Here is a 21781-nt window from a genome sequence, read left to right as displayed (position 1 = left end):
CATTCCAGAAATGCAGTGATTTCCTTGCGAGAGCAGGGCATTTTTGGTGTTGTCAATGGGGAAGGCATCTTGCCTGGTATTTTATCTAGTGAGTAATTGAACTGAATATGTAACTTCCTCAAAGAATGCAGATGTAGAGGCCAAGGCAATTGGATGTATGTTCGCATCTAAATCCAAAGTGGTCTGAATTGAGCTAAATTTGGATCTATCAAAGTAAATCTACATCAACATAATTTGGATTACTGTTTTGAACTTGAGACGTATTCTTAATATTTGGACCTCTACAATAACTCTATTCTGAGAATGGTATCAAATACCACAATTACAAAAAAAAAACAATTAGTACTAATCCATAGAATGGGTTTTGACTTTGTACTGCTTCTCCATCGTAGCATCTAGACCGCAAACCCAACGGGAACCTACAGCCAGACCTCCGACCCGATCAACTGCCCCTACTCCAACCATTGTGCCCTTTGTGTGTGGAGTGCCAGAGGTTGCAGTAGTCACAGGCAAAATCTTTGGTGGAAAAAGGACAGTACCAGGAAAATATCCATGGCAGGTATCTCTACAGCTGAAAAATCGCATTGGACTTTATAAATCAGGACATCTGTGTGGAGGAACATTGATTAGACCATGTTGGGTTCTCACTGCTGCCCACTGCATTGTCTCACAGTAGGTATTAGCATGTTTACAAGTTGCCTTGAGTTATCTTATTTCAGAAATTCTCTTCCACAGAAGCACCTGTCTACATTTTGTAACATATCTATTATATATTTACTTTCTATTGCAGCTACCTACATCATTTACAATAGTTTCTTACAAATGCTGGAGTGAACACTTTCATTATAAAGTCACATTAATTAAGTAATTTTACAATTCCGCGCTACCTGCTGGGAGCCTCACACACCGGCAGCACATATTGAAAGTCCAAGCACTCCCTGCTCATGATATTTCACCCATTAATGGTCAGAAATCTCTGGGCATCACATGCCTGAATTGATGTCAGTGGCTAGAAGGGAGTGACAGACAAAAGGAAGGTAGTTATTTAAGTGAGGTTCTATTAGGATTGCTTTATCCACCGCTGTTAATTTCAATATCTTACAAATCAAGCGAAGAACTGGCTTGAAAAGGTGCTAATTTTGGTGCTTCACAGTCGTTACAACATGCTTAAATATGTATAATTTAAGATCTGTGTCAAACAGTATCAGAATGATGGCAAGAATACCAGTTGTATCAATTTGAATAAGTCTGTGTTGCTGGGGTTTACTGATCAGCTTAGCTGGAGCCTGGAGAGGCATCAAGAGAATCAAGGGATTACTGGGACAGAAAAAAACAGCGAGAAGGAATAGAGGAGGAATAGAAAGTAGGAAATACAGTGATATCTAAAAAGCAAAAGAAAATAAAGAACAATATAAGGAGAATATTAAACAGCACTGAAAAAGAGACTCTGAGAAGTTGAAAAGGGAAAAACAAGAACAATACAGTTAAATAGTTCGACCAGAACCACTTGGCTCCAGACTTTATCACAGCCTTGATCCAGACATGGACACGAGAGATGAATATCAGGAGACAGGTGAGAGCGAATGCACGTGACATCAAGATAACATTCAACTGAGTATGGCAACAAGGAGACATAGCAAAACTGAAGTTAATGGGAGTGAAAAGGAAAACCGTACAGTTGTCAGAGTCATATCTGATACAAAACTGTTGTGTGAGGCAAAGGAGGAGATTGCAGGGGCTCTGACACAAATTTTCAGAACCTCTCTGGCCACAGGGGATGTACCAGAGGACTGGAGAACAGCTAACGTAGTACCATTATTCAAGAAGGGTAGCAGGGATAAACCAGGGAATTACAGGCCAGTGAGCCTAACATCTGTGGTAGGGAAATTATTGGAAAAAATTCTGAGGGACAAAATTAGTCTCCACTTGGAGAGGCAAGGATTAATCGGGGATAGTCAGCATGGCTTTGTCAAGGGTAAATCATGTCTGACCAATCTGATTGAATTTTTCGAGGGGGTGACTAGGCGTGTGGATGAGGGAAATGCTGTGGATGTGGTTTACATGGACTTCAGTAAAGCTTTTGACAAAGTCCCGCATAGGAGACTGGTCAAGAAGGTAAGAGCCCATGGGATCCAGGGGGCCTTGGCGCGTTGGATCCTAAACTGGCTGAGTGGCAGGAGGCAGAGGGTGATGGTCGAAGGTTACTTTTGTGACTGGAAGCCTGTGTCCAGTGGGGTACCTCAGGGATCGGTGCTGGGTCCCTTGCTGTTTGTGATCTACATTAATGATTTGGATGAGAATGTAAAGGGTATGATCAGTAAGTTCACGGATGACACGAAAATTGGTGGGGTGGTAAATTGCGAGGAGGAAAGCCTCAGGCTACAGGACGATATTAACGGGTTGGTCAGATGGGCGGAAAAGTGGCAAATGGATTTTAACCCGGAAAAGTGCGAGGTGATGCATTTTGGACGGACAAATAAGGCAAGGGAATACACAATGAGTGGTAGGACCCTAGGAAGTACAGAGGGTCAGAGGGACCTTGGTGTACATGTACATAGATCCCTGAAGGCAGCGGAACAGGTAGATAAGGTGGTTAAAAAGGCATATGGGATACTTGCCTTCATTAGCAGAGGCATAGAATATAAGAGCAGGGAGGTTATGATGGAGCTGTACAAAACGCTGGTGAGGCCACAGCTGGAGTACTGTGTGCAGTTCTGGTCGCCTCACTATAGGAAGGATGTGACTGCTTTGGAGAGGGTGCAGAGAAGATTCACCAGGATGTTACCTGGGATGGAGCGCCTCAGCTATGAAGAAAGACTAAACAGGCTGGGGTTGTTTTCCTTGGAGCAAAGGAGGCTGAGGGGGGACCTGATTGAGGTGTACAAAATGATGAGGGGCATAGATAGGGTAGATAAAGAGGAACTTTTCCCCTTAGTAGGGGGGTCAATAACAAGGGGGCATAGATTCAGGGTAAGGGGCAGGAGATTTTAGAGGGGATTTGAGGAGGAACTTTTTCACCCAGAGGGTGGTTGGAAGCTGGAACTCACTGCCTGAAAGGGTGGTAGAGGCAGGAACCCTCACAACATTCAAGAAGCATTTGGATAGGCACTTGAAATGCCATTGCATACAAGGCTATGGACCAAATGCTGGAAAATGGGATTAGACTGGACAGGGATTGATGGACGGCGCAGACACGATGGGCCGAAGGGCCTCTCTCTGCGCTGTAAAACTCTATGACAAAGGAAGATTAGTATGATTGTCGGAGACCAATCATTTAAGTCCTAGGATATCACTATAGGACTTCCTCACGGAAACAAACTCAGCCTGACCATCTTAAGCTGCTTCATTAATTACCTTCCCTCCGTAGAAAGGTTAGAAGTGCATCTGATTGCTAATGACTCCACAGTATTCAACTCCAATCACTACTTCTCCAATAATGAAGGGTCGCATGCCAGCCTACAGCAGCACCTAGATAACATCCAAGCTTGAGCTAAGAAGTGGCAGGTAACAATCACCCATATATGTGATGGGCAATGTTCATCTTGAACAAGAGAAAGCCCAGCCATCTCCCCTTGACCTTCAATGGCACCACCTTCATTGAGTCCGCCAGCATGAACAGCTTGGGGATCACCACTGACAAAAGTTTAACTGCACCAGCCATATTAGCAACATAGCTACAAGAGCAGCACAGAGACTGGGTATTCTGTGACAAGTGGCTTATCCCCTGACCCCTTAAAGCCTAACCACCATATACAAGGCTCAAGGGAGGAGTGTGATGGAATACTGACCAGTCGCCTGGCTGAGTGCAGCTGCAACAACACTCAGGCGCTCAACACCATCCAGGGCCGAGCAATTCGCTTGATTGGTACCCTTGGCACCAGGTCTAATATCCACTACCCTCTATTGCAGACATATCTGTGGTTGCAGTATTTTAGATGAACTGCAGTAGCTCACCAAGGTTACTTCAACAGCACCTCAATCCCATTGTGACCTCTAACACCAAGAAAGACAAGAGTAGCAATGTTGTGAGAACACCATCACCTGCAAGTTCCCCTCCAAGTCACGCACTATCCAAACATAGAAACATAGAAGATAGGAGCAGGAGTAGGCCATTCGGCCCCCGAATCTGCTCCGCCATTCAATGAGATCATGGCTGATCATCCAAATTCAGTACCCTGTCCCTGCCTTCTCCCCATATCCCTTGATCCCTTTAGCCTTAAGAAATATATCTAAGTCCTTCTTGAATATATTTAATGAATTGGTCTCAACTGCCTTCTGTGGTAGAGAATTCCACAGGTTCCCCGCTCTGGGTGAAGAAATTCCTCCTCATCTCTGTCCTAAATGGCTTATCTTTAGACTGTGACCCCTGGTTCTGGACTCCCCCGCCATCGGGAACATCCTTCCTGCATCTAGTCAGTCTAGTCCTGTTAGAATTTTATAAGTTTCAATGAGATCCCCTCTCATTCTTCTAAACTCCAATGAGTATAAGCCCAATTGACCCAATCTCTCCTCATACATCATTCCTGCCATCCCAGGTATCAGCCTGGTGAATCTTCGCTGCACTCCCTCCATAGCAAGAACATCCTTCCTCAGATAAGGTGACCAAAACTGCACACAATACTCAAGGTGTGGTCTCACCAAGGCCCTGTACAACTGCAGCAAGACATCCTTGTTCCTGTACTCAAACCCTCTCGCTATGAAGGCCAACATACCATTTGCCGATAGCAAAATACTGCAGATGTTGGAAATCCGAAATAACAACAGAAAATGCTGGAAAAACTCAGCAAGTCAGGCAACATCCGTGGAGAGAAATTTGAGTTGACGTTTCGGGTTTGACCCTTCTTCAAAACTGGAGAGAAAAGGAACTAGATCGAAGGCAGGGCTGCGATCGGACAAAAGAATAAAAGAACCAAAAGAAGTAAAAGAGATTAGAAGCTAGACGAGATGGTAATAGGCTGTGATTGGGTGTAAAGTGTACTAGCAGGGCAAAAGATAGCTGCCAGGTGTGAGAGAGAAACAAAAGGAAAGGGGGGGGGGGAAAAGGAAAGGAGTGGAAAAATATAAGTGAAAATGAAATAGGGGCCGAGGTTATGATCTGAAATTGTTGAACTCGATATTGAGACCGGAAGGCTGCAGAGTGCCTAATCGGAAGATGAGGTGCTGTTCCTCGAGTTTACGTTGAGCTTCCGTGGAACAGTACAAGAGGCCAAGGACGGTGAGGTCCGAGTGGGAATGGAGCGGTGAATTGAAATGACAGGCGACCGGAAGCTCGGGGTCACCCTTACGGACTGAACGGAGGTATTCCGCAAAGCGGTCACCCAATCTGCGTTTGGTCTCCCCAATGTAGAGGAGACCGCATCGTGAGCAGCGAATACAGTATACTAGATTGCGAGAAGTACAAGTAAATCGCTGTTTCACCTGGAAGGGGTGTTTGGGGCCCTGGACAGTGGGGAGGGGGGAGGTATAGGGGCAGGTGTTACATCTCCTCCGCTTGCACGGGAAGGTGCCAGGCGAAGGGGAAGGGCTGTTGGGGGTGATAGAGGAGTGGACTAGGGTGTCTCGGAGAGAGCGGTCCCTGCCCTCGACCGTGTCAGTTCTATCTCCCGCACCTCTGCCCTCACCCCCGCCCCTCCCTCCCGGAACCACGATAGGGTTCCCCTTGTCCTCACCTTTCACCCCACCAGCCTCCACATTCAACGGATCATCCTCCGGCATTTCCGCTACCTCCAAAGTGATCCCACCACCAAACGTATCTTCCCCTCCCCTCCCCTTTCAGCATTCCGCAGGGACCGCTCTCTCCGAGACACCCTAGTCCACTCCTCTATCACCCCCAACAGCCCTTCCCCTTCGCCTGGCACCTTCCCGTGCAAGCGGAGGAGATGTAACACCTGCCCCTATACCTCCCCCCTCCCCACTGTCCAGGGCCCCAAACACCCCTTCCAGGTGAAACAGCGATTTACTTGTACTTCTCGCAATCTAGTATACTGTATTCGCTGCTCACGATGCGGTCTCCTCTACATTGGGGAGACCAAACGCAGATTGGGTGACCGCTTTGCGGAACACCTCCGTTCAGTCCGTAAGGGTGACCCCGAGCTTCCGGTCGCCTGTCATTTCAATTCACCGCTCCATTCCCACTCGGACCTCACCGTCCTTGGCCTCTTGTACTGTTCCACGGAAGCTCAACGTAAACTCGAGGAACAGCACCTCATCTTCCGATTAGGCAGTCTGCAGCCTTCCGGTCTCAATATCGAGTTCAACAATTTCAGATCATAACCTCGGCCCCTATTTCATTTTCACTTATATTTTTCCACTCCTTTCCTTTTCCCCCCCCCCCTTTCCTTTTGTTTCTCTCTCACACCTGGCAGCTATCTTTTGCCCTGCTAGTACACTTTACACCCAATCACAGCCTATTACCATCTCGTCTAGCTTCTAATCTCTTTTACTTCTTTTGGTTCTTTTATTCTTTTGTCCGATCGCAGCCCTGCCTTCGATCTAGTTCCTTTTCTCTCCAGTTTTGAAGAAGGGTCAAACCCGAAACGTCAACTCAAATTTCTCTCCACGGATGTTGCCTGACTTGCTGAGTTTTTCCAGCATTTTCTGCTGTTATACCATTTGCCTTCTTAACTGCCTGCTGCAGCTGCATGCTTACCTTCAGCAACTGGTGCACAAGGACACCCAGGTCTCGTTGCACTTCCTCTTCTCCCAATCTATTGCCATTCAGATAATAATCTGCCTTCCTGTTTTTGCCACCAAAGTGGATAACCTCGCATTTAGCCACATTATACTGCATCTGCCATGCATCTGCCCAATCACCCAACCTGTCCAAATCATACTGGAGTTTCTCAGCATCCTTCTCACAGCACACACGCCCACCCAGCTTCGTGTCGTCTGCAAACTTGGAGATATTACATCTAGTTCCCTCGTCTAGATCATTAATATATATTGTGAATAGCTGGGGTCATTTGGACATTTACTGCTCTTCCTTCATCATTGCTTGATCAGTATCCTGGAACTCCATACTTAACAGCATAATGGGAGCACCGTCACCACAAGGAATGTAACGGTTCAAGGGGAAGGCACCATCACCACCTTCTCAGGGAATTCCTCCCAAAACACCTCCTTGTTGTGGTGGGGTCAGTTGGAGGATCCACCCATCAGCCCCCACCAACTGGAATTTAAAGGTCCAGTCTAAACAGGGTGGAATTCTGGTGGAATTATATTCCAGGCCCAATGAGAGCAGACTTACGCCCTCTACTAGAGTCATAGAGTCATAGAGTTATACAGCACAGAAAGAGGCCCTTCGGCCCATCGCGTCCGTGCCGGCCATCAAGCCCTGTCTAATCTAATCCCATTTTCCAGCATTTGGTCCGTAGCCTTGTATGCTATGGCATTTCAAGTGCTCATCCAAATGCTTCTTGAATGTTGTGAGGATTCCTGCCTCTACCACCCTTTCAGGCAGTGAGTTCCAGATTCCAACCACCCTCTGAGTGAAAAAGTTTTTCCTCAAATCCCCTCTAAACCTCCTGCCCCTTACCTTGAATCTATGCCCCCTTGTTATTGACCCCTCTACTAAGGGGAAAGTTCCTTTCTATCTACCCTATCTATGCCCCTCATAATTTTGTACACCTCAATCAGGTCCCCCCTCAGCCTTCTCTGTTCCGAGGAAAACAACCCCAGCCTGTCCAGTCTTTCTTCATAGCTGAAGCGCTCCAGCCCAGGTAACATCCTGGTAAATCTCCTCTGCACCCTCTCCAAAGCAATCACACCCTTCCTATAGTGTGGCGACCAGAACTGCACACAGTACTCCAGCTGTGGCCTTACCAGCATTTTGTACAGCTCCATCATAACCTCCCTGCTCTTATATTCTATGCCTCGGCTAATGAAGGCAAGTATCCCATATGCCTTTTTAACCACCTTATCCACCTGTTCTGCTGCCTTCAGGGATCTATGTACATGCACACCAAGGTCCCTCTGATCCTCTGTCTTTCCTAGGGTCTTACCATTCATTGTGTATTCCCTTGCCTTGTTAGTCCGGCCAAAAATGCATCACCTCACACTTTTCAGGGTTAAATTCCATTTGCCACTGTTCCGTCCATCTGACCAACCCATCTATATCGTCCTGTAGCCTGAGGCTTCCCTCCTCACTATTTACCACCCCACCAATTTTCGTGTCATCTGCGAACTTACTGATCATACCTTTTACATTCACATCCAAATCATTAATGTAGACCACAAACAGCAAGGGACCCAGAACCGATCCCTGCGGTACCCCACTGGACACAGGCTTCCAGTCACAAAAACATTTCAGAGATGTGGAGTGTAAATCAAGGCCTAGAAATTGGGTTTTGGCGCAGCGACGGCTTTAGCGCCGGAAGTTAGTGCCGGAGCTAAGTCGCGCTGGGCGGGCCAAAAATTCACTAGTTCTGCGCCCAAACGGCTGCCGGCGCTGCTGAAAGCTGTTTGCGCCTGAAAACTGGCGCTACGCGCGGAATTGCGGCGCCCGCTGCGGTGCGGCAGGTTCGGGAAGTGCAGGCCTCCTCCTTCCCTTAAGGAGGAGCTGCCTGCACCCGGCCGCGGCCCGCGAAAATCATTGTAAAAATGAGCCCGGCACCTCGGACAAGTGCCGGGCTTGCATCTGTCCCGGTTGGGGGGGGGGGAGAAGTCCGGGGAGGGAGCTGCGGCCAGGCGGCCGGCGGGAAAGCGGCCGGCCGCCGCGGGGCCTTTAATGCGCCGGCGCAAAGTCCAGTAAGGCACCTCTGCCAGAACGTTGCTTGCGGCCGCCACGGGCGAGGCGGCCGCAAGTCAATTTCGGAGTTCGGGCGGGTTACCATGGCAACCGGGACGCTGCGCACACCGATGACGTCATCGGTGCCGGCGCAGCGCTAACGGCCTAACGCCGATTTAGGGACCCACTCAATTTCCAAACTGGCCATAACTCCGGCGCTAGGCCCTCTAGCGCCTCAAAAGCGGCGCTAAGCCTACCGAATTTCTAGGCCCAAGTTTCTAGGCCCGAATTGTATCTGAGGTGAAGTGGAGTGATACTCTCCCCTCTAGGGAGTTTCACTGCTCTTTGCTCCAGTTTCAGGTAGGTTCCTAGTTCTGGATTCCGGCTGCATTGAAACAGTAGGATAAACTTTGTGATGTTAGGTGCCAGTAAGAGTCGGGGTCATTCAAATAGTGATGGCAGATGAGAAACTCATGGGCACACTGCCCCTGACTTTCCATCCATTCTATTTAATGCACTGTTTCGCACAATTTAAAACTGCTTCCCAATGACATACAGGTATATAGTGTGAGTGCATTCAGAGAAAAAGATAAGTAAAACCAGAGAGATTGAGTGAAAGAGATGAACAGAGGAAGAAGTAGATGGAGAAGATAAAGGATGAAATAATAAGAGATTTTTACATAGGATTACATAGGATATACGGCACAGAAACAGGCCATTCGGCCCAACCCGTCCATGCCGGCATTTATACTCCACTCGAGCCTCCTCCAGTCTTTCCTCATCTAAATCTACCAGCATAACCCTCTATTCCCTTCTCCCTCATAAGTTTGTCCAGCCTCCCCTTAAATGCATCTATAATATTCGCTTCAGCCACTCCCTGTGGTAGCGAATTCCACATTGCTATCTTATATTGATGGCCTCTAGTTGTGTTCTTCCCCACAAGTGGAAACATTCTCTCTGTATCCATTCTATCAAAGCCTTTCATAATTTTAAAGACCTCTATTAGGTCACCCTTCAGCCTTCTTTTTTGGTTGGTACTGAGAGACAAATATTAGATCCCATTTTCCTGAATAACAGATTAAAAGTTCGATTTTGTGAATTATGGGCCACTAACAAAATTGCAGTAACACACTGTTTCAAAACATGTGGCTCCTGAGAATGCAATTTTTTTTAATGATAATGAAAAGTAACAGCCAATCGCAAAATGTCAGCAACTCTTCTCAAGCATCTAACAAATGGCTCAACTGGAATAAAAATCAAAAAAGTTCATTAAGCCAAGAAGTGTACAATTTATGTGGTAGATAGCTTAATAAAAAAAAAGCCCAATTTATCCACACGGACCTACATGTGCTCAGGCCCTTATATAGTTGCAGTCCTGCTTTTCTTGGTCAAGAATTACTTTTAGTACAGTAAGCCATTGTTACATTAAGTTATATGAGAGCTGGTCAAACCCTTGATATGCCTGGGAATCTGCTGCACTCCTGACCAACTTGCAGCATTAGTGTGGCAAAAGGCCCACTGAAAGTCGGGGCCCTTATCACTGGTTCCTAGAGATGTGGGCCTGGATTTTCCTCTTCCTGCTGGAAGTGTGGAGGTGCAAGACTTCCGGCCACCTACACAACAGTACCATAACCCTGTTTCATTTTCCTGGGACAGGCCTGATATTTTATTCAGCGTGGGTTTGGAGCGATATCCCTGCACCTGACTGGCTTACTGCCACTGAGAGGGAGGGAAATGCTGTGCACCTGCAGTGTATAAAATGATGCAGCTGCTTAAAGGGGCAGGCAACTTGACAAAACCATTATCACAGAGATAGCAGCAGGTATATTCAAGAATGTTGGAAGAAGGAACAGCCTTGGAAGTTTCAGCTGTGGTAAGAACCCCCAGGCTATGTGAATGTCCTGCTGGCAGAAATAAGAACAAGAGGAGAATGTCCCCGCGGTAGACAGGACAGAAAGCCACGGAAAAGGATAGTACAGGCATCAAAGAGCGAAGTGGCGCAGGGAGGAAGTGGCTCCATCACCACTCCACGCACGGTCATTTAGTGCTGGAAGAGGTTTAATGGCCACACAAAGTTGACCAAGGTAAGTGCAGGTGTGAGTATCCATGCACATTCTAAATAATGGTAGAAGCTTGACTCACTTCCATACTCACCATGCCCTGATAGTGTACATCAAGGCACCTTACAACCCGCACAAACATTCCTTTTCCATCATATCACTGTGCCTTCTCCCAGTCACCAAGACCAAGAATGGTAGTGTGAGGATCAAATGACAGGTTATTACTGCTAGCCTACACCTGAAAGCTTGATCATCTGGAATGGATGGAGACACCTAGGTGAAATTTATTGTTATACCAACCATGTACCTTTCTCACTCTTTATTTTCCTTGCGAAGTAAAGGGTTGCCCACAATTATCGACAAAGAACAGCCACAAGGGATGAATGGCAACACTGTGACTTCTAAGTGTACATGAGGAGGAAGCTCTTCAAGAGACATGCCGGAGGGACAGGGATGAGATGGGGAAGTAGACAGCGAGCTGCCAGGAGCAGGTTGGTATTGGCAGGGATCATTTGCAGTTCAGCAAATAGTTACAGTATTCAGACGTTCAACATTATTGTAAGATTTTACACTGCTCAGTTACATTTTCACAGTCACTTGTGAGAGTCCCCATTCCTAAAGTCTTCCCTTTTTAACCCTCCTAGGTGAAGCTCATCAAGAAGCTGATGGTTGTATTGAAAAGCAGCCTGGCACCTCTACTTCAATAACTCATACACCTGCCTCATCAACTCCATCATTGCATCTTATTTAGTCAAGCACCAGCCCAGATATCTCCACTTTTCTTAGCAAGCCACAATGATCATCTCAGGGTGACACACAGAGCATCAGTAAACAGGAGAAGCATTATTGGAGAAGTAGTTAACAGTTACACTGCTAACCTTTTGACAGAAGGAAGATCATTGATGAAGCAACTGAAGATGGTTGTGCCGAGATTGCATCCCAGAGGCTAGAGAAAGGAATGCCCTCGGTTGAGGGACCTAGATATCAGGTATTCTCAATATGAATGATATAGGAGCATCAAACTCATATGCAGGTAGTGGAGATGGTTTACATGAATGTACTGCAGATGGTGGATAAGTTGGAGTAGTCCACAACCCACGTCTACAACACAGTGACGGAAGTTCGTGAGGCCATGCGGACCATCCTAGAGCATGCAGCAATCCAGGAGAGATCTGAGGCTGAAAGGCACCAGGAGGACGATCTAAGGACAGCCATAGCAGCTACAACTGCTTCCATTGATGCCTTGCAAAACAACCTTAATAGCACCATTGCTCAGGGCTTCCAAGACGTATTTGGCTCTATTCTATCTGCTTCTTGGGTGATCATTAGCCCAGGAATGGTAACTCAAAATGCTGCTGCCTCTCATGATAATGACACTGTGCTTCCCTTCTTCTGGCCACCTCTGATGCAAGTAGGTGAGGAAGAGTTGTGCCAGGACCACGCTATCTTTGCAAGTACAAAAAAGATGCAGATGGAAACCATTCCTTCTAGGGCTTCAGCATAACAAGGCTACAGATGTGGCCGGCGGGTGGCATAACTCCCCATTTGCCTTTGGTGGGAATCGCAGACTTCTCACACGCTGTCTGAGAAATCCATATAAACTCCTTGGTCCATATATTCTCTGGAGGTGGTACATATGGGTATGATTTTGACAGTATCAACGATGCTGGATCTCATCCATCATCTCTTTCTCCATATCCTCGTATTCTTCCTCAAAACATAGTAAAGAGGAATTCCTAAAGGGAAATCCATTGCTTCCCAAAACTATCCATTAAAATATGGTAAATAAATTTCACTGACAGTTGGGAAAAGATGGTGGAGGCTGTTGCTGAGGCATTGCGTGGAGCCTGCAGATCATTTCACAGCCGAAACAGACTAATATTGGTAGAAGCTTGACTCACTTCCATACTCACCATGCCCTGATAGTGTACATCAAGGCACCTCACGACCCGCACAAACATTCCTTTTCCATCATATCACTGTGCCTCCTCCCAGTCACCAAGACCAAGAATGGTAGTGTGAGGATCAAATGACAGGTTATTACTGCTAGCCTACACCTGAAAGCTTGATCATCTGGAATGGATGGAGACACCTAGGTGAAATGTATTGTTATACCAACCATGTCACAGATTAATCTATCTCATAGGTGTTAGCAGTTAGAATTTCCATCTCACAGCTGGAAGCATTTAGCAATTACCTTTTCCAGCTGTGAGCAAAACACAGGTGAGATAATTAGTTGACTTCAAAATTCAGCAGGTGCTTTAATTTTGAAAATTGAACCAGCATTAGTCTGAAGAAAGACGCTGGGGGTAATTTTCACCTTCACCACTTGAGCGGTAAATGGTGGCGAGGATCGCCTGCCCTTTATCAAGCCTGCCCGATTTTCATTCCATTTTTAATGTTTTAATTTGATTTAAATCCTTATTTTGGACATGAAAATTTCAGTTGTGGTTCCATTCTTCTGCCCCCTTCTGATGCCAGCACAGCGCGATTTCAGAATCCCAATTGTTTGCTCAATGATGATGAGTGTAGATCCGAGTGCTTTGTTGTATCTGTTGCACACAACTGGTCTAAGGTTGCTGAAATGGGGTCCTCAGCCATGGTTGCAAGAGGTATTCCTGGGCCTAGAAATTGAGTTTGCGCTGCGCCAGGGCTTTAGCGCCGGAAGTTAGCGCCGGCGCTAAGTCCCTTTGCGCACGCCAAAAATTCAGTAGCGCCGCGCCCAAACGGCTGCCGGCGCTACTGAAGGGTTTTAGCGCCTGAAAACTGGCGCAACGCGCCGCATTGCGGCGCTATTCCGGCACTGCGGTGCGGCAGGCTCGGGAAGTGCAGGCCTCCTCCTTCCGTTAAGGAGGAGCTGCCTGCACCCGGCCGCGGCCCGCACAAATCTCTTCAAAAATGAGCCCGGCACCTCGGACAAGTGCCGGGCTTGCATCTGTTCCGGGGTGGGGGGGGGAGAAGTCCGGGGAGGGAGCTGCGGGCAGGCGGCCGGCGGGAAAGCGGCCGGCCGCCGCGCCTCCTTAAAGCGCCGGCGCAGACTCCGGCAACACTCGTTTGCCGGAGTCTTAGTTGCGGCTGCCACTGGCGAGGCGGCCGCAACTGAATTTCGGCTTGGGGCCGGGTTACCACGGCAACCGGGACGCTGCGCACACCGATGACGTCATCGGTGCCGGCGCAGCGCTAACGGTCTACCGCCGCGGAAGGGCCCCAGGCAATTTAGGAACCGGCGCCAATTGCAGCGCTAGGCCCTCTAGCGCCGCAAAATCGGTGCTAAGGGCACTGAATTTCTAGGCCCTGGTCTCCAAGCAACAATCCAGACAGATTGCTCTATCTGAATAATGCAGTTGGTCTTATCTGACAGGTAGATGTGACAGAAGGTATGAGAGCTCCAACTTTCAAAGACCTATCACAATGGCACCTACAGGTGTAACAGATAATTACAGGAAATTGTGGACACTTTTATAATGGGATTCCCATAAGAGCAGGTTGATGTAGTGGTTCAATGGAATGTGCCCTTCACATACAAAATTTAATACATTACAGATTATCAAAAAGAGAAGAATAAGATCCATATCATAAATGGGACCTCTAAGGACAGGTGTCATCATGGATTGGCTGCGTTAACTTGTATATTGGCCATATGTCTCTCTGAGTTCCTTGGTGACCTACTTAACATAAATCACAAATGTTCCATTAGAATTATACATCCAAGTGAGGTCCCCATTACGGCATTGATTAATAAAGTATTCATCCAAGTTATCTGCTAGCTTAGTGAGTTTAGTAGTCTAAAGAGGCATTTGCAATATGCTTTCCATGAAGATTTGAACCAATTATTTTTATTGGTGAGAGCAGGCCTAAATCTGAATCAGACATTCCAATTAATGGGAATACTCATGACTAGGGTATCATAATGTTTAGGAAGGATTTAATATACTAGGTTAATTGTTACTTTTTGACTGGAATATGCATTTTACATTGTTGTCACTAATTTTAAAACCAGTTGCCAATCCTTTTAGTTAGAAACATTCTCTTTTTTTTAAACCAATACATAGAGCACAGCCTAGAGATTTCCGCTTACAACTCGGTAAACAAGACCTTCAAAAACAGGAATCACATGAACAGAACTATGATGTTGAAAGTATTATTGTCCATGAAAATTATCACGAGAGCTCTGTGGGATTACACAATGATATTGGTAAGGAATCCAAGACACTTTACCTTTAAATTTCTAATTTCTTGTCTTTGCTAACCTTTTTGGAATCATAGCAAATTCTACTGGAAATCAACATTTGCATTTCAGCTTTGGTGAAGATTAAACAAGTCAATGGTCACTGTGCCCTGGAAACTAAGTATGTAAAAACTGCATGTTTACCAGAGGCTAATTTTCAGCCTGGCACTGAATGCCACATTTCAGGATGGGGCCAGACAGAGACAGGTATTTCATCCATTATTTTGGATAATTTTTACATATTTTTCTTAAACTTGAAGTAATATTTAGATTGGATATAGCCAAAATGTAATATCATTTTCTGTTTATTGATGATTGTACAGAGGCATCATCTAATCAGTTGTTGCATACAAATGTGAGACTGATATCTGATCAGCGCTGTAAGGACCCTCGCTCCTATGGAACCGCTATCGATGACGGCATGTTTTGTGCAGGAAACTTAGATGGAAGTGTGGATTCATGTCAGGTTTGCAATAACTATTCTTTGGATTGTGGAACTTGCTTCCACTATTTGATGATTTGTGAATTAGGTGAAAGTCAATAGAACAGGTTAACGTGTAGCTAGAGAAATGGTGCAGAAGGGATGACTTCAGATTCTTGGGACATTGGGACCAGTTCCGGGCAGGAGGATCTGTTCAAAATGGACAGATTGCACCCCAACAAAGCTGGGGCCAATATCCCCACAGGGAGGTTAACTAGTGCTGTGGGGGAGGATTTAAACTAATTTGGCAGGGGGATGAAATATTAGAGAGGGGGAACAAGATGCACAGAGGACTGTGAGAGATGAATAGCACTAGAATAAAGAATAGTTCAGGAATAGGAGGGATCACAAAGGGGGCAACTGCAAGGCAGTCTAAGATGGGTTTGGATGTATGTGCGTAATTGCACGTAGCGTGGTAAATAAGGTTGGTGCGCTGCAGGCACAAATCGCCACATGGGAATATGATATGGTGGGACTAACAGAGACCCGGCTCAGAGAAGGGGACAATTGGGAACTTAGTGGCCCCAATCTTTACTGGGGAGGAGTTCTGGTCCTCGAACGATGTGGCACGCGTGGTTTTTTTCCAGCATGCAAAAGTCAGCCTGATTGACAGGCTTGGCTCCCTGTTGGGCGGGGAATGCTGCAGTAGGGGTCGCACCCCAGGAGCAGGTAGGTTTCCTGCTGCTGGAGTAGAGTTGGCGAGTGGCATGGCTTGGAGGGTCAGGGCCAGATCGGAGGCAGAGATGGGGGAGTCGGATCATGGTGGGGGGGTCGGTGTCTGCGGGGGCTGTCTGATCGTGAGGGGGGGATCGGTGATCGCAGGGGGATTCCGATCGTGGTGACGGGGTTCCGATCGCAGGGGGTCAGTGATCATGTCGGGGTGGTTCCGATCGCAGGGAGGGAAGCAGGTTAGCTTGAGGGACCGGGAGCAAGCACTCCTGCTCCTCCTGGCCCACAAAAAGTGTTTGAAAAAGCACTTACCTCTTCCACGTAGCAATCCTCACTTTCCTTTAGCTGCCCGGTTTCCTGAGGCCTGGGAAACCCGGCCAGCCAGGGTTAAACTTGGAAGAGATATAAAATATGAGGCACGCAGCCTCATTACAATATTTAAATGAGCAATCTGCCTCCTAGGTGTTCAATTCTGCGCCGCACTTTAGGAAGGATGTCAAGGCCTTGGAGAGGATGCAGAGGAGATTTACTAGAATGGTACCAGGTATGAGGGACTTCAGTTATGAGAAGAGACTGGAGAAGCTGGGGTTGTTCTCCTTGGAGCAGAGAAGGTTAAGAGGAGATTTGATAGAGTTGTTCAAAATCATGAAGGGTTTTGATGCAGTAAATAAAGAGAATTTGTTTCTAGTGACAGAAGAGTCGATAACCAGATGACACAGATTTAAGGTGATTAGCAAAAGAACCAGATGCGACATGAGGAAAACATTTTATATGCTGCGAGTTGTCACCTGGAATGCACTACCTGAAAGTGTGTTGGAAGCAGATTCAATAATATTGGCCCAGAAATTCCGACCTGCACTTACCTAGCGCGCCGGCCATTGAGCTGTGGGCCCGTGTGTGATTCTGATCCTGGGCCTCCTCCAACTGCTGGCGCACAGTGCTTGCATAGCCCAGGGGCGCAGTTAGTTCGATGCGCCCCCTGGGATCACGTGGGCCACGGAGAGCCAATGGTAGCAGGGAAATGCCCATTCATAAAATTGACAGGAAGAGCTGTCAAAACTATAAATACTATAAGCCCCAAAACATAACTAAAACTTCAAATAATTTTTTTTTTTAAATCACATTTTAAAAATAACTATAAATTACATAAAAGAACTATTTTAAACAATAATTTAAATTTTTGAAAAAATTAATTACATTTTCTAACAGGGCTAAAAATAAACTTACGTTTCTTTAAAGTATTTAAAAATAATAAACCTGTGAAAAAAATGTTTTAATTTTAATTAAATCACCACTTACCTTGTTAAAAGCAGGCCTTGCGCCTGCTTTTTACAAGCGTAGCTCTTGGAGACTTACCCTCCTGGAGAAAGCTGCAAAAAACGGAAGTTCCAGGCGCACGCGCTGCCTCTCCGGCGCACACGTTCGACCTGTGAACCCCTTCCTTTAAGGGAACGGAAGTTCCGGTTTCCCGCGCATGCGCAATACATGCACGAAACCGGCACTTTCGTTGGGCCTACGGGTGAGTACCCAGCACGTACTCACACATGGAGACCCGAATTTCTGGGCCAATAACTTTCAAAAGGGAATTGGGTAGATACTTGAAGGGAAAAAAATACAGGGCTTTGGGGAAAGAGCAGAGGAATGGGACTAATTGGACAGCTCTACCAAAAGGCACAATGGGCCGAATGGCCTCCTTCTGTGCTGTATCCTGCTATGATTCTATGTGAACAAACATCATTCAGTGGAAGGGTTCAATAAAGAAATGTCCCTATTGCAACCTTCTTTTCACAGCCAAAGGTTTGAATGAAAGTCACGATTAATATGTTCTAAAATTGAATATCCTTTGTTTCACATTCAGGGCGATTCTGGAGGACCGCTGACTTGTCTGAAAGATGGACGTTACCAGATCTATGGAGTAGTGAGCTGGGGTGATCGCTGTGGGGTGAAGAATAAACCCGGTGTTTATGCCCGTGTCACTACATTCCTTAAATGGATTAAAGCACGAGCCACTTAAGTGCAGCGTTTTGACATCTGGGATTGTTGTGGAATATGAAAAGGATGCTTGACATTAATATTTAACATATCCATTATTTCTAGAAAGCCACATTAAGGATTTTCAAATATGTCATTACCTCAACTTTAATGACAATGGGATCACTTATACCATCTTAATATCAATTCTGATTTTGATTATCATTAATTTTGTATTCCTGTAATATTATTCTTCTATACTGTGAGAAGTATAACTAACTGTCTGTGTCGCGTTCTTACTGATTGCATTTGTAAAGTGCTTTTGGTTTTGAACTTCCATGGTAATAATTCTGATCCACAAAACTCACAAAGCTGAATGCCAATCCTGTTGCTTCATATTTTCATCAACAAATCAGAACTACAGACTTTCTTACATACAATAATGTTTTTGTAATCTGTGTATGCAATAATGTACAATTTGCGCAAATATAATTGATTAAATACAATTATTCTGTTCTGTTGATCCTCAAATGAGTACTTTTAAAATTATTTCAAAGATGAATTTTGGCAGCATTAGTTAACAACTATGGTTATCATAGATGACAATCAATAAATCAGCTATAAGCCTGGGAACATTAACTTCTTGGTTCAAAATTTAGCTTTTAGGTTGGTTAGCTTAAAAATATATGTTACTTATAATTCCCTAAGCCATAACACATTCTGTGATGCACACGGTCAGCAGATTTGGTAAGTACACTATTTATAAACATTTATATGATCTAGAAGTTTAAAATACTGAAAGGTATGAATAATGTAGATGCAAGCAGGCTATTTAATTTATAGCGCAGTAGCGTAACAGGGGGTAATTTTGACTTTGGGTTTTAGCGTAAAATGGGCGATATCGATTCAGCCTCCCGTTATATATCTCTCCCAATTTTCAGTTACATTGAAGTCAGTGGCAGAATTGGTCTATGTGGGTAGGCAGAGAGGTTAGACCCAAAATGCCAGCCATGACCTTTGTGCCACCTCCGGCCAACGTTTGTGTTTGCCACTGCTGGCACCCAGCAGCTGGGGAACCTCAAGAATCTCCCTTTCAAAGAGTGTCTGGGGTAAAGTTTCATCTTCACTGCCTGGCCAGTAACCTGGCGGAGCAGATCGCCTGGCATTTATAGAACTCGTCCCATTTCCTATTGATAATCAATGGACTGAAAGTCAAGTGGACTCTATAAAGGGCAAGTGAGCTACTCTGCCAGGTTACCGCCGAGGTGGTGAAGGTGAAAATCTACCCCACTGAGTCTTCGACAGCTTTGTTTATTTATGGGGCAATCCCATAAATAGGATGTGAAATGGAGGTCCAGAAGTCTTGTTCAATTGCCTTCAAATGTTAGAGAGATGCTGGAAAAAAGTTCACCATAGTCTGTAGAAGAAGGACTCAAATGGTTGGCCTCATCAGTGACAAGTGAAAGTTGTATAAAACTGAAGTAGGATAGACAAATGCCCGTCAGCACTGGTGCAACACCGCTTTATACTTACACCAACATTTTCACTATAATTAGAAAAAGGGAGAAAATATACTATATGGCAATTTAGCCCAAGAATTTGAGTAGTAAAACAGTATTATGCCCAAAAAGATATGTAAGGAGTTAATTTTATCTTTCCCCCAGCTGTTCTGGTAACGCAGTTTCTGTCAACTATGTGGAAATGAAGCAAAGTAAAGAGATTCATTTCTTTTAGTGTAGGCAAAGTGTTTTTTCAGAAATATATCCAGAGAATGTTGTAATTGTAAACTCCAGATAGCCTTTATCTCAACTTTTGTTATTGTAGGAAAGGTATAAAAGTAGATACTCAGAGCCATAGTTGGTTATACCATCTGATGTTGCTTCTGAAATGACAGCCCGAGGACAAATCAGGTTACATCTGATCTACCTCTCCTTTTGAAATCTTGGAGAAGGAGATGAAACCAGCCCCAATAAATTGAAGCGTGATTCATTGGAAGTGAATACAAACTCGTAGCTGTAACAGCCACTCAACTTGGTTTGAACTACAAAGAGACTGAAATGATTTTTGAATTTGTGCCATACCATATCAATTATTCATTGCTGCTAGAATAGGCCAGAACTGTACTGACCATTAAATTATAGCATTTAACTTAAAGAGGTCGTATGCTTTTGTGTTATAACTTGCAGTGTTAATATTGATAGTTGTATGCTTTGCTCTTGTGCTGCTCTGACGACAGAACCTAGATTCTGTCATTTTATGTTATGTTAAATTGACCATATCTAAAGCTGTGCCTCTGTAATTCTGAAGGTTGGGTTTTATTGTTATGCTTGTGATGATTAGGTTGATAACTGTGCTATAAAATGTTGGCACTGTAGTTGAATAAAGTAGCTTGTTAGTAATATGAAAGGTGCCATGTCAAGTTGTTAATTGGCTCAAATGTGAGCTCAGGGTTCATTGGGAATCAGCATCTCCGCAGCAGTGTAATTGTAATACCTGCTGGTTGTGATTTGTTTGAGTGGTTTTTATGATGCTTTAATTTCTGCACAACCACAGACCACATGATACAGTAAAAGTGAATTAATTTTATTTGGTTGGACAAGAATAATGATGTTTCATTTTAATGTAGTTGCCAATGCATCTACCTCATATGGTATGCATTTCTCTGAGTTGATCCCGCTTGGTCCAGTATTCTTTGGGCACCATACCACTTGGGGATCTCATTGAAACATATAAAATTCTGCCAGGGCTAGACAGACTGGATGCAGGGAAAATGTTTCCCCTGGCTGGGGGGTCCAGAACGAGGGGGTCACAGTCTCAGGATATGGGGTAGGACATTTAGGACTGAGATGAGGAGAAATTTCTTCACTCAGAGAGTGGTGAACCTGTGGAACTCTCTACCACAGAAGGCTGTGGAGGCCAAGTCACAGAAAATATTTAAGAAGGAGGTAGATAGATTTCTAGACAAAAAAGGCATCAATGGGTATGGGGAGAGAGCGGGAATATGGTATTGAGATAGAGGATCAGCCATGATCATATTGAATGGCAGAGCAGGCTCGAAGGGCCGAATGGCCGACTCCTGCTCCTATTTTTCTATGTTTCTATACTTTAAGGAAGGTATCAGGGCCAGGGAGATTGTGCTGAAGATGATATCTGGGATAAAAACTTTAGTTATGAGGAGAGGTTAGAGAAACTGCGGCTCTTTTCATTAGAACAAACAAGGTTAAAAGGAAATCTAATAGTGATGTTCAAAATTCTGAGAGGTTTTGATAAAGTAAATCAGGAAAAACGATTTTCATTGGCAGTTGAGTCAATAACGAGAGGACATAAATTTAAGATAAGCATCTAAAAAATGAAGAGAGAGGTTAGGAGATTTTTTTTATGCAGAGAGTTATTAGGACATGGAATGCCCAATCAGAAACAGTATTGGAAACAGAATCCATAATGTCCCAGAAATTCGGGTCGGGGGCTTCCCGCGGGTGCAAGCCCCCGATCTGCACTTACCTTGCGCGCCGGCCGTTGAGCTGTAGGGCCTCGTGGAATTCCAATCCGGGGTCTGGTCCAGCAGCCGGCGCACAGTGCTTGCGTATCCCAGGGGCGCAGTTAGTTCGATGTGTATCCTGGGATCACGTGGGCCATGGGCAGCCAAT

General features: G+C 45.4%; 1 protein-coding gene across 3 annotated transcripts in view; it reads left to right on the top strand.

Annotated features, from left to right (window-relative positions):
* The window catches only part of habp2 (hyaluronan binding protein 2), a 79853-nt gene extending 61188 nt beyond the window's left edge, over positions 1-18665 (top strand). For all 3 annotated transcript variants that reach the window (XM_085994479.1, XM_085994477.1, XM_085994476.1), the window contains exons 9-13: positions 393-672; positions 14838-14980; positions 15086-15220; positions 15337-15479; positions 18022-18665. In XM_085994479.1, the coding sequence (XP_085850605.1) occupies positions 393-672; positions 14838-14980; positions 15086-15220; positions 15337-15479; positions 18022-18177 (857 nt within the window). In that variant the 3' untranslated portion in view covers positions 18178-18665. The remainder of the gene's footprint in view (positions 1-392; positions 673-14837; positions 14981-15085; positions 15221-15336; positions 15480-18021) is intronic.
* Positions 18666-21781: the final 3116 nt, after the last annotated feature.

Source organism: Somniosus microcephalus, chromosome 8 (assembly GCF_052327205.1).
Source record: "Somniosus microcephalus isolate GS21.2 chromosome 8, FLI_Smic_1.0, whole genome shotgun sequence".
Taxonomy (NCBI): Eukaryota; Metazoa; Chordata; class Chondrichthyes; order Squaliformes; family Somniosidae; genus Somniosus; species Somniosus microcephalus.
This window is presented reverse-complemented; position numbering and strand designations above follow the sequence as displayed.